The sequence below is a fragment of the Salvelinus alpinus genome, chromosome 15 (genome assembly GCF_045679555.1).
Source record: "Salvelinus alpinus chromosome 15, SLU_Salpinus.1, whole genome shotgun sequence".
In the NCBI taxonomy this organism is placed as follows: Eukaryota; Metazoa; Chordata; class Actinopteri; order Salmoniformes; family Salmonidae; genus Salvelinus; species Salvelinus alpinus.
In genome coordinates this window covers 1,537,809-1,550,507 of record NC_092100.1, presented here as the reverse complement: position 1 = coordinate 1,550,507, position 12,699 = coordinate 1,537,809, and the positions used below count along the sequence as shown (strand labels likewise).

The 12,699-nt window shown below is 47.6% G+C and overlaps 1 protein-coding gene across 1 annotated transcript in view; it reads right to left on the bottom strand.

The window, feature by feature from the left end:
• sft2d2a (SFT2 domain containing 2a) overlaps positions 1–4,422 on the bottom strand; it is a 28,070-nt gene extending 23,648 nt beyond the window's left edge. The window contains exons 1-5 of the mRNA XM_071342241.1: positions 4,246–4,422; positions 3,929–4,018; positions 1,466–1,551; positions 1,143–1,224; positions 957–992 (exon numbers count right to left, since the gene is read on the bottom strand). Coding sequence (XP_071198342.1) covers positions 957–992; positions 1,143–1,224; positions 1,466–1,551; positions 3,929–4,018; positions 4,246–4,311 — 360 coding nt within the window. The 5' untranslated portion in view covers positions 4,312–4,422. The remainder of the gene's footprint in view (positions 1–956; positions 993–1,142; positions 1,225–1,465; positions 1,552–3,928; positions 4,019–4,245) is intronic.
• Between the last annotated feature and the right edge of the window lie 8,277 nt (positions 4,423–12,699).

The following is a 12,699-nucleotide window of genomic DNA, read 5'->3' as shown; positions in this document are numbered from 1 at the left end:
GGAGAACGCTACCTGCTCGAATGCATAGTGACAACTGTAAAGTTTGGTGGAGGAGGAATAATGGTCTGGGGCTATTTTTCATGGTTCGGGCTAGGCCCCTTCCCCAGTGAAGGGAAATCTTAACACTACAGCATACAATGACATTCTAGATGATTCTGTGTTTCCAACTTTATACCAACAGCATGGGGAAGGCCCTTTCCTGTTTCAGCATGACAATGCCCCTGTGCACAAAACGAGGTCCATACAGAAATATTTTGTTGAGATCGCTGTGGAAGAACTTGACTGGCCTGCACAGTACCCTAAACTCAACCATCAAACATCTTTGGCATGAATTGGAATGCTGATTGCAAGCCAGGCCTAATCGCCCGTCATCAATACCCAACATCACTAATGCTCTTGCGCCTGAATGGAAGCAAGTCCCTGCAGCAGAGTTCCAACATCTAGTGGAAAGCTTTCCCAGAAGAGTGGAGGCTGTTATAGCAGCAATGGGGGTGGGGGGGGGGGAAATCAACGCCATATTAATGCCCATGTTTTTTGGAATGAGATGTCCGACGAGCAGGTACTTTTGGCCATGTTGTGTATATGTTCAATTTGCTCCTAGCAGGACTCAGCTAGGCGAAGGTCTATGCTCACATACTTCCTAAACACCTGGCAATATTACTGTTGTTTGTCCCTCGTGAGCCACCGTAGCAACATAGCCATAACACTTCCTCAAAATAAATCACAATTCATCTAAGATAAATTAAGAAATCTGTAATTAATTTAGACGTCTTACTAAGATGTTTTGCACAGTATTTCTGAAGTAAAAACATGTACATTAAAACTAGTCATCTCTCATTGAATGACAACAAACACTTAATTGAAGAAATCCTGTCCATAGTTCCTGCTCCTACTGTGTGCATGAACCGCCAAATAAAAACTTCCTGAAAACATAACAAAATATAGGCGTAACTCACCCAGAAGGCTGCACAGAGAGTCAACACAAGACATGTCTAGAAAACAGAACAGAAGTGAATTCAAACTTGATGTACCTTTGGTTTCTTTCTAGGATTATCATTCTTTTCATACTCACATAGTGCTACGAAATGGCATCAATAGGAATGCAGTCCTTTCTAAACCTAATATTAGTAGCTGGTACTCACCAACATGATAGTAGTGGCCAGAGCTCTGGTCTTGTCACACATCCTCTTCAGCTGTTTGACTGGTCCCATCAGGAACATGGTGCTGATAGGACAGAACTGTTATTATCTACGGTGCTGAGGACAGGTTAGGTTTAGATAGAGACGGCTAAGGAAACACTCACAAAGGACACAATCAACCTCTTTGTTATAAATGGTTGTTTCTAAAGGACAGAATCACATATCAGGTCATTGACAGTTTACTGAATCATATTTGTCATGAAGTAAATGTCATAATGAAAAGGTCCTGAGTCGTCAGGTGTTGAGGGCATTCTGCTGAATCTCACCTGCAGAGTGAACAGATGTTTCCAAAGGTATAAAAGATGATGAAGAGGAGGATTCCTACTTTGGGGATGAAGAGCATACAGACTCCCTGTAGAGGCAAGACAGATCATTTATCAGTTTCAACCTCAACATTGAAGATGTCATTAATATAATAATTTTTAAAGGGGCAGTGCAGTTAAAAACGTGATTTCCTGCTGTTTTTAATGATATTTCCACACTATGATGTCGAAATAACACTCTGAAATTGTGAAAATTATGAGAATGCCCTTTTGAAATGTAAGAGCATTTTGAAAACAATGCAAGGAATTTCAGCCTGTTCATGTGGGATGGAGTTTTTGTGCCAGAGCATGACATCACAATCTGATCAGATTATTCTGACCAATGACCAGTCAAGTTTAATTTGCACATGCATCCTCCTTCTATGAAGGGGTAAACAGAGTAAGCTCTAGAGAGTCTAGACCCTTCAAACTCAACGCTGGACCTCGAAGCCAGTTCCACTGCATTTCTCATTGTTCCCCTCTAATCAGGGACTGATTTAGACCTGGGACACCAGGTGTGTACAATTCATTATCCGGTAGAACAGAAAACCAGCAGTCACCGGACCTCGTAGGGTCAGAGTTGAATACCCCTGGTCTAGACAATTCTATCTGCCAAGCAGGGCTGTGTATGTAAATATATTTTAATTTGTATCAACACGCCCAGATTGAGAATTACAATGGCAAAAGGAGGCTCAGGGAAATAAATGATTAAAAATATGTTTGGAGTTATTTTTATGAAATAAACAGTGGTTTATTAGACGTACAGTGATGATGCATGGGGGCTGTAAGGTATCTAGACGTACAGTGATGATGCATGGGGGCTGTAAGGTATCTAGACGTACAGTGATGATGCATGGGGGCTGTAAGGTATCTAGACGTACAGTGATGATGCATGGGGGCTGTAAGGTATCTAGACGTACAGTGATGATGCATGGGGGCTGTAAGGTATCTAGACGTACAGTGATGATGCATGGGGGCTGTAAGGTATCTAGACGTACAGTGATGATGCATGGGGGCTGTAAGGTATCTAGACGTACAGTGATGATGCATGGGGGCTGTAAGGTATCTAGACGTACAGTGATGATGCATGGGGGCTGTAAGGTATCTAGACGTACAGTGATGATGCATGGGGGCTGTAAGGTATCTAGACGTACAGTGATGATGCATGGGGGCTGTAAGGTATCTAGACGTACAGTGATGATGCATGGGGGCTGTAAGGTATCTAGACGTACAGTGATGATGCATGGGGGCTGTAAGGTATCTAGACGTACAGTGATGATGCATGGAGGCTGTAAGGTATCTACGAGCCATGACTTGACAAGTTCCAACAGGACTCCTATAGAACCATGCCAGATTTCATGCCAGACCATAAAGTAGACAGCAGGAGCGGTAGAGATACTCTTAATGATCGGCTATGAAAAGCCAACTGACATTTACTCCTGAGGTGCTGACTTGCTGCACCCTCGACAACTACTGTGATTATTATTATTTGACCATGCTGGTCATTTATGAACATCTTGGCCATGTTCTGTTATAATCTCCACCCGGCACAGCCAGAAGAGGACTGGCCACCCCTCATAGCCTGGTTCCTCTATAGGTTTCTTCCTAGGTTTTGGCCTTTCTAGGGAGTTTTTCCTAGTCACCGTGCTTCTACACCTGCATTGCTTGCTGTTTGGGGTTTTAGGCTGGGTTTCTGTACAGCACTTTGAGATATCAGCTGATGTAAGAAGGGCTATATAAATACATTTGATTTGATTAGTGACTAATGCCAGTTTGTCAGGTGTACCCAGTAAAACAAGCTGCAAGTGAACTATTTCCTTAAAAGGGATTTTGGCAACGAAGCCCTTTACCTACTTCCCCAGAGTCAGATGAACTTGTGGATACCATTAGTATGTCGCTGTGTCCAGTATGAAGAAAGTTAGAGGCAGTTTCCTGAGCCAAAGCTAACTCAAAGCACAATGACTGGAAGTTTACATGCTAGCTGTTCCCATAGACTGCCAGTCATTGTGCTAACACTAGTTAGCCACTTCCTTCAAACTGCATGCAGAGACATACAAATGGTATCCACGAGTTCATCTGACTCTGGAGGGGGGGGGGGGGGGGGGGGGTAGATAAAGGTGCTTCATTGCCAAAAGCAAAAGTCTCCCTTTAAGTCATGTGGGGCAGAGCACATGTAGGAGACGCGTTTCACCTGGAAAACAAAGAAGGTTTCACCTGGAAAACAAAGAAGAGCACACAATGCCTCTCAATTAAACAAGAGATGTTGCACATTCCTGAGCACAGGATAAACCTGTAGCACCACATCTCTCTGGATGCACAAGGTGTCTCCTGATCAGAAATGGGTGGTGCGCAAATAAGCACAAACACACACATTGTAATACTGTAAATAATTGTATGTAGGAAAGCAACATATTCAAATCCACTTACCAAGATTGAGCAGGTGACCCCAATCACAAAACAGATCATAAATCCCTTCACTCGTGTACCCCAACCCAAAGTAGATGCTTCATTCGCTGCCTGAACCAAGTAAAGTCAATCAGTGAGGAGCCACAGGTTCACATGAGAGAGAAGATGCATTGATTTAGGAATATACTTTTAGATTAGTTTACTTTCATATATTTGACACTTTAATGGGTAAATCACAAATTATTATTATGTTTATATCATAATGACAGTGGATTAAATGTTTAAATATTAGTCTATAATATCAATTTATACTACATTTGATCAATTCGTTTTTTTACCTGCAAGATGTTGCCATTTTCGTTGGGTCCATCCGTTCCGCTCAAAACTGATTTAAGTTTGTCCATGACTTTTAACGCGTTGGCTGAGCGCAGTAAGTCAGGATGAGGATCGGATGTTTGATTTCTGTTGCTTCCCGGTGTGACGATATGAATCACGGAGCAGAAATAAGAAGGTCCGGAAGCATACTGCCAAGAGCGCTACGCAAACCACGCCCCAGTGGGCGGAGCTAGGAGTGTTGCTCGTGCACTTGGACACATCATCACGGAGACTCTGGCCGGTCGAGAGGATTAAAACCGTAATGTATCAAGGCTAAATTATGACTGACTGATCTACAAATAATAATGAGCAGTTATTTATGACGCAAGTTTGTTTGTAGATTAGTCAGTTGGCAGTCGCCTGCACTGTTGGCTGCCATGTCAAACAAGCCCAAGGCCTCTCATTTTACAATGGGTCTGTGATGGTTCTGTGTAGTTATGATAGTATATTTGAGACAAGTGTATTGCAGTGAATTTGGTCAATGACTTAATAATTAAAATACTGTATCGTTGAGTAACAAACAGGGAAACAATGAGTCCCAGACAGTTCTCAATAGAACATGTTTATCTGCCTAAGTGTGGTGCTGGTTCTTCGGATTAATTAGTGACCAGAGCAAGTTGGAAGACTGTCAACTGACTGATCTACAAGTCACCTGGCATCATAAATAACTACTCATTATTATGTGTAGACCAGTCAGTCAGTCAGTCACAATTTACCCATGATACACTACGGTTGTGATGCTCTCCAACATGGCCAATAGGTTGTCACTTCAGAGGATTACCCATGATACACTACGGTTATGATGCTCTCCAACATGGCCAATAGGTTCTCACTTCAGAGGATTACCCATGATGCATTACGGTTGTGATGCTCTCCAACATGGCCAATAGGTTCTCACTTCAGAGGATTACCCATGATACACTACGGTTGTGATGCTCTCCAACATGGCCAATAGGTTCTGACTTCAGAGGATTACCCATGATACACTACGGTTGTGATGCTCTCCAACATGGCCAATAGGTTCTGACTTCAGAGGATTACCCATGATACACTACGGTTGTGATGCTGTCCAACATGGCCAATAGGTTCTCACTTCAGAGGATTACCCATGATACACTACGGTTGTGATGCTCTCCAACATAGCCAATAGGTTCTCACTTCAGACGATAGAACTTTTCTGTTTTCCTGATTTCGTTGGATTATCTTCTATCCATGTTTATTTTTGCTCAACTAGAGTGAGCTTGAAATACATTGAAAAGGTTGGTCTGACCGACATGAAAATTACATTATAGTTATTATACTGCACTTCCTGATTTGACCTTGTTTTTCATCCATGCTCATTAAGAAATGCCTGCAGCCATAACGGAAGGCAAACAGAGAGTTGTCTTGGGGGTGTGGTTTGACGTGGGTGTCTATTGGGTGTGTCTTTTCCGTTCAATCACAGCAAACGAGGCCAGTAGTGAGTACAGCTAGTAAACTAAGCTAGCTTTGCTATGGAGAGAACAACGTTTTGAAGTTGAGGAATTCTTCCAGGGGGCCAGGGTTCCGGTTTTCACGCCAACCCATGTACCGAGAGGAGACTTGCTGTACTGCGGTTTAACTGATGCCGAGCCCAGAAAGACAATTCCAATCATTCCAATAGTGTCTTTTTAGCACATTTGGAAAGTTGACTTCTCTAAGGCACAACGGCATTATATAAGAAGTGGAACCACAACAATAATAGTCATTCAGTATTAACAATTATAATACACCTTTCCTTTTTTGCTTTCAATTCAGACATGGACAACGGAGGACTGGTGCGAGGGGCTGCCACAGGAGAGCTGGTGCGAGGGGCTGCCACAGGAGAGCTGGTGCGTGGGGCTGCCACAGGAGAGCTGGTGCGTGGGGCTGCCACAGGAGGACTGGTGCGAGGGGCTGCCACAGGAGAGCTGGTGCGGGGGGCTGCCACAGGAGAGCTGGTGCGTGGGGCTGCCACAGGAGAGCTGGTGCGAGGGGCTGCCACAGGAGAGCTGGTGCGTGGGGCTGCCACAGGAGAGCTGGTGCGTGGGGCTGCCACAGGAGAGCTGGTGCGTGGGGCTGCCACAGGAGAGCTGGTGCGTGGGGCTGCCACAGGAGAGCTGGTGCGTGGGGCTGCCACAGGAGAGCTGGTGCGTGGGGCTGCCACAGGAGAGCTGGTGCGTGGGGCTGCCACAGGAGGACTGGTGCGAGGGGCTGCCACAGGAGAGCTGGTGCGTGGGGCTGCCACAGGAGGACTGGTGCGAGGGGCTGCCACAGGAGAGCTGGTGCGTGGGGCTGCCACAGGAGAGCTGGTGCGTGGGGCTGCCACAGGAGAGCTGGTGCGTGGGGCTGCCACAGGAGAGCTGGTGCGAGGGGCTGCCACAGGAGAGCTGGTGCGTGGGGCTGCCACAGGAGGACTGGTGCGAGGGGCTGCCACAGGAGAGCTGGTGCGTGGGGCTGCCACAGGAGAGCTGGTGCGTGGGGCTGCCACAGGAGGACTGGTGCGAGGGGCTGCCACAGGAGAGCTGGTGCGTGGGGCTGCCACAGGAGAGCTGGTGCGTGGGGCTGCCACAGGAGAGCTGGTGAGTGGGGCTGCCACAGGAGAGCTGATGCGTGGGGCTGCCACAGGAGAGCTGGTGCGAGGGGCTGCCACAGGAGAGCTGGTGCGTGGGGCTGCCACAGGAGGACTGGTGCGTGGGGCTGCCACAGGAGAGCTGGTGCGTGGGGCTGCCACAGGAGGACTGGTGCGAGGGGCTGCCACAGGAGAGCTGGTGCGTGGGGCTGCCACAGGAGAGCTGGTGCGTGGGGCTGCCACAGGAGAGCTGGTGTGAGGGGCTGCCACAGGAGAGCTGGTGCGTGGGGCTGCCACAGGAGAGCTGGTGCGTGGGGCTGCCACAGGAGAGCTGGTGCGTGGGGCTGCCACAGGAGGACTGGTGCGAGGGGCTGCCACAGGAGAGCTGGTGCGTGGGGCTGCCACAGGAGAGCTGGTGCGTGGGGCTGCCACAGGAGAGCTGGTGCGTGGGGCTGCCACAGGAGAGCTGGTGCGTGGGGCTGCCACAGGAGAGCTGGTGCGTGGGGCTGCCACAGGAGGGCTGGTGCGAGGGGCTGCCACAGGAGAGCTGGTGCGTGGGGCTGCCACAGGAGGACTGGTGCGAGGGGCTGCCACAGGAGAGCTGGTGCGTGGGGCTGCCACAGGAGAGCTGGTGCGTGGGGCTGCCACAGGAGAGCTGGTGCGTGGGGCTGCCACAGGAGAGCTGGTGCGAGGGGCTGCCACAGGAGAGCTGGTGCGTGGGGCTGCCACAGGAGAGCTGGTGCGTGGGGCTGCCACAGGAGAGCTGGTGCGTGGGGCTGCCACAGGAGGACTGGTGCGAGGGGCTGCCACAGGAGGACTGGTGCGAGGGGCTGCCACAGGAGGACTGGTGCGTGGGGCTGCCACAGGAGAGCTGGTGCGTGGGGCTGCCACAGGAGAGCTGGTGCGTGGGGCTGCCACAGGAGAGCTGGTGCGTGGGGCTGCCACAGGAGGACTGGTGCGTGGGGCTGCCACAGGAGAGCTGGTGCGTGGGGCTGCCACAGGAGAGCTGGTGCGTGGGGCTGCCACAGGAGAGCTGGTGCGTGGGGCTGCCACAGGAGGACTGGTGCGAGGGGCTGCCACAGGAGAGCTGGTGCGTGGGGCTGCCACAGGAGAGCTGGTGCGTGGGGCTGCCACAGGAGAGCTGGTGCGTGGGGCTGCCACAGGAGGACTGGTGCGAGGGGCTGCCACAGGAGGACTGGTGCGAGGGGCTGCCACAGGAGAGCTGGTGCGTGGGGCTGCCACAGGAGAGCTGGTGCGTGGGGCTGCCACAGGAGAGCTGGTGCGTGGGGCTGCCACAGGAGGACTGGTGCGAGGGGCTGCCACAGGAGGACTGGTGCGTGGGGCTGCCACAGGAGAGCTGGTGCGTGGGGCTGCCACAGGAGGACTGGTGCGAGGGGCTGCCACAGGAGGACTGGTGCGTGGGGCTGCCACAGGAGGACTGGTGCGAGGGGCTGCCACAGGAGGACTGGTGCGTGGGGCTGCCACAGGAGGACTGGTGCGAGGGGCTGCCACAGGAGGACTGGTGCGTGGGGCTGCCACAGGAGAGCTAGTACGTGGGGCTGCCACAGGAGGTGCATATAATATATATCTTTTTTTTAACTGCGTTGTTGGTTAGGGCTTGTAAGTAAACATTTCCCTGTAAGGTCTACACCTGTTGTATTTGGCGCATGTGACAAATAACATTTGATTTGATGTTGTGTAGTAAGCGGTTAGCAGCCCATGTGCCTCACCCTAATAATTTGGTCTATTTTCCCCTCTTAATTGTGTCTACTGTTCTGACTTGGTGGTGCACATGTAGCCTATAACCTGTTTTAGAGAAATGTAATCATTGACTATTGTAAGAGCTTTTATTGCCTGCTTACCGTATATGCCCCCTTTATTTATCCTACGGTTCTGACCTGGTGTACAGGGAGAACACTAAGAGCAGCCCATGTTTTGAATTCTGTCGCTGTACATTTCAAAAGTGCTGATCAAATAGTTATATTGACCACGTCCGTCCCAGCTCGCTCATTAATGTCTTAATCGAAATTACGGATTGCCTCTTATCCTCTTGTCATCCCCTTATGCCATAGTTTGTACATCTTAATTTAATTGTCAGTGGAAACCACATTTCTTTAAACAATTCAGCCATATCAGCTATGTTTTTTTAAAGGCAGTAAATGAGGCTGAATGAACTGTTTCTCTGCCAGACAAGGCTCTGATGATAGCCAGGTGTAACAGTGGTAAGGTGTTGGGACTATGGTTGGGCCTCTGCTGTGGGGACAGCTTTATGTAGGCCTTACCAGTTTGTGGACACCGTTTGTCACCGTTATAGTGCAATTAATGTATTGTTCAGTGAATGCCACTGCTCTTGGCATTCTCTCAACCAGCTTCCTGAGGTAGTCACCTGGAATGCATTTCAATTAACAGGTGTGCCTTCTTCAAAGTTCATTTGTGGAATTTCTTTCCTTCTTAATGCGTTTGCGCCAATCAGTTTTCACAAGGTAGGGGTAGTATACAGAAGATAGCCCTATTTGGTAAAAGACCAAGTCCATATTATGGCAAGAACAGCTCAAATAAGCAAAGATAAATGACAGTCCATCATTACTTTAAGACATGTCAGTCAATCCAGAACATTTCAAGAACTTTGAAAGTTTCTTCAAGTGCAGTCGCAAAAACAATCAAGCGCTATAATGAAACTGGCTCTCATGAGGACCGCCACAGGAAAGGAAGACCCAGAATTACCTCTGCTGCAGAGGATAAGTTCATTAGAGTTACCTGCACCAGATGGCAGGCCAAATAAATGCTTCACAGAGTTAAAGTAACAGACACATCTCAACATCAACTGTTCAGAGGACACTGCGTGAACCAGGCCTTCATGGTCGAATTGCTGCAAAGAAAACACTACTAAAGGACACAAATAAGAAGAGACTTGCTTGGGCCAAGAAACACACAACACATTCAATTCGTGCATATAAAATACCAGTCAAAAGTTTGGACACACCTACTCAGTCAAGGATTTTTCTTTATTTTTTACTATTTTCTACATTGTAGAATAATAGTGAAGACATCAAAAATATTAAATAACACATATGGAACCATGTAGGAACCAAAAAAGGGTTAAACAAATCAAAATATATATTCTTCAAAGTAGCTACCATTTGCCTTGATGACAGATTGCACACTCTTGGTATTGCCTCAACCAGCTTCATTAGGAATACTTTTCCAATGGTCTTGAAGGAGTTCCCAGGTATGCTGAGCACTTGTTGGCTGATTTTCCTTCACTATGTGGTCCAACTCATCCCAAACCATCTCAATTGGGTTGAGGTCGGGTGATTTTGGAGGCCATGTCATCTGATGCAGCACTCCATCACTCTCCTTCTTGGTCAAATAGCACTTACACAGCCTGGAGGTGTGTTGGGTCATTGTCCTGTTGAAAAACAAATTATAGTCCCACTAAGCGCAAACCAGCTGGGATGGCGTATCGCTGCAGAATGCAGTGGTACCCATGCTGGTTAAGTGTGCCTTGAATTCTAAATAAATCACTGACAGTGTCACCAGCAAAGCATTCCCACACCATCAGACCTCCTCCTCCATGCTTCACGGTGGGAACCATACATGCAGAGATCATCCGTTCACCTACTCTGCGTCTCACAAAGAGACATCGGTTGGAACCAAAAATCTCAAATTTGGATTTATCAGACAGATTTGCACCGGTCTAATGTCCATTGCTCGTGTTTCTTGTCCCAAGCAAGTCTCAAATCAAATTGTTTTGGTCACATACACATGGTTAGCAGATGTTGCGAGTGTTTGCGAAATGCTTGTGCTTCTAGTTCCGACAGTGCAGCAATATCTAACAAGTAATCTAACAATCCCACAACAACTACCTAATAACACACACATCTAAGTAAAGGAATGGAATAAGAATATATAAATATATGGATCAGCAATGACAGAGTGGCATAGGCAAGATGCAATAGATGGTATAAAATACAGTATATACAGTGGGGAGAACAAGTATTTGATACACTGCCGATTTTGCAGGTTTTCCTACTTACAAAGCATGATGTAGAGGTCTGTCATTTTTATCATAGGTACACTTCAACTGGAAGAGACGGAATTGTATGATTTTTAAGTAATTAATGTGCATTTTATTGCATGACATAAGTATTTGATCACCTACCAACCAGTAAGAATTCCAGCTCTCACAGACCTGTTAGTTTTTCTTTAAGAAGCCCTCCTGTTCTCCACTCATTACCTGTATTAACTGCACCTGTTTGAACTCGTTACCTATATAAAAGACACCTGTCCACACACTCAATCAAACAGACTCCAACCTCTCCACAATGGCCAAGACCAGAGAGCTGTGTAAGGACATCAGGGATACAATTGTAGACCTGCACAAGGCTGGGATGGGCTACAGGACAATAGGCAAGCAGCTTGGTGAGAAGGCAACAACTGTTGGCGCAATTATTAGAAAATGGAAGAAGTTCAAGATGACGGTCCATCACCCTCGGTCTGGGTCTCCATGCAAGATCTCACCTCGTGGGGCATCAATGATCATGAGGAAGGTGAGGGATCAGCCCAGAACTACACGGCAGGACCTGGTCAATGACCTGAAGAGAGCTGGGACCACAGTCTCAAAGAAAACCATTAGTAACACACTACGCCGTCATGGATTAAAATCCTGCAGCGCACGCAAGGTCCCCCTGCTCAAGCCAGCGCATGTCCAGGCCCATCTGAAGTTTGCCAATGACCATCTAGATGACCCAGAGGAGGAATGGGAGAAGGCCATGTGATCTGATGAGACAAAAATAGAGATTTTTGGTCTAAACTCCACTCGCCGTGTTTGGAGGAAGAAGAAGGATGAGTACAACCCTAAGAACACCATTCCAACTGTGAAGCATGGAGGTGGAAACATCATTCTTTGGGGATTCTTTTCTGCAAAGGGGACAGGACGACTGCACCGTATTGAGGGGAGGATGGATGGGGCCATGTATCGCAAGATCTTGGCCAACAACCTCCTTCCCTCAGTAAGAGCATTGAAGATGGGTCGTGGCTGGGTCTTCCAGCATGACAACGACCCGAAACACACAGCCAGGGCAACTAAGGAGTGGCTCCGTAAGAAGCATGTCAAGGTCCTGGAGTGGCCTAGCCAGTCTCCAGACCTGAACCCAATAGAAAATCTTTGGAGGGAGCTGAAAGTCCGTCTTGCCCAGCGACAGCCCCGAAACCTGAAGGATCTGGAGAAGGTCTGTATGGAGGAGTGGGCCAAAATCCCTGCTGCAGTGTGTGCAAACCTGGTCAAGAACTACAGGAAACGTATGATCTCTGTAATGGCAAACAAAGGTTTCTGTACCAAATATTAAGTTCTGCTTTTCTGATGTATCAAATACTTATGTCATGCAATAAAATGCAAATGAATTACTTAAAAATCATACAATGTGATTTTCTGGATTTTTGTTTTAGATTCCGTCTCTCACAGTTGAAGTGTACCTATGATAAAAAAGTACAGACCTCTACATGCTTTGTAAGTAGGAAACACTGCCGATTTTGCAGGTTATCAAATACTTGTTCTCCCGACTGTACATATGAGATGAATAACGCAAGATATGTAAACATTATTAAAGTGAAGTCTCTTCCTATTATTGGTGTCCTTTAGTAGTGGTTTCTTTGCAGCAATTCGACCATGAAGGAAAAGCAGCCAAGTGCTCAGCATATGTGGGAACTCCTTCAAGACTGTTGGAAAAGCATTCCTGGTGAAGCTGGTTGAGAGAATGTCACGAGTGCGCAAAGCTGTCATCAAGGCAAAGTGTGGCTACTTTGAAGAATCTCAAATATAAAATATATTTTGATTTGTTTAACACTT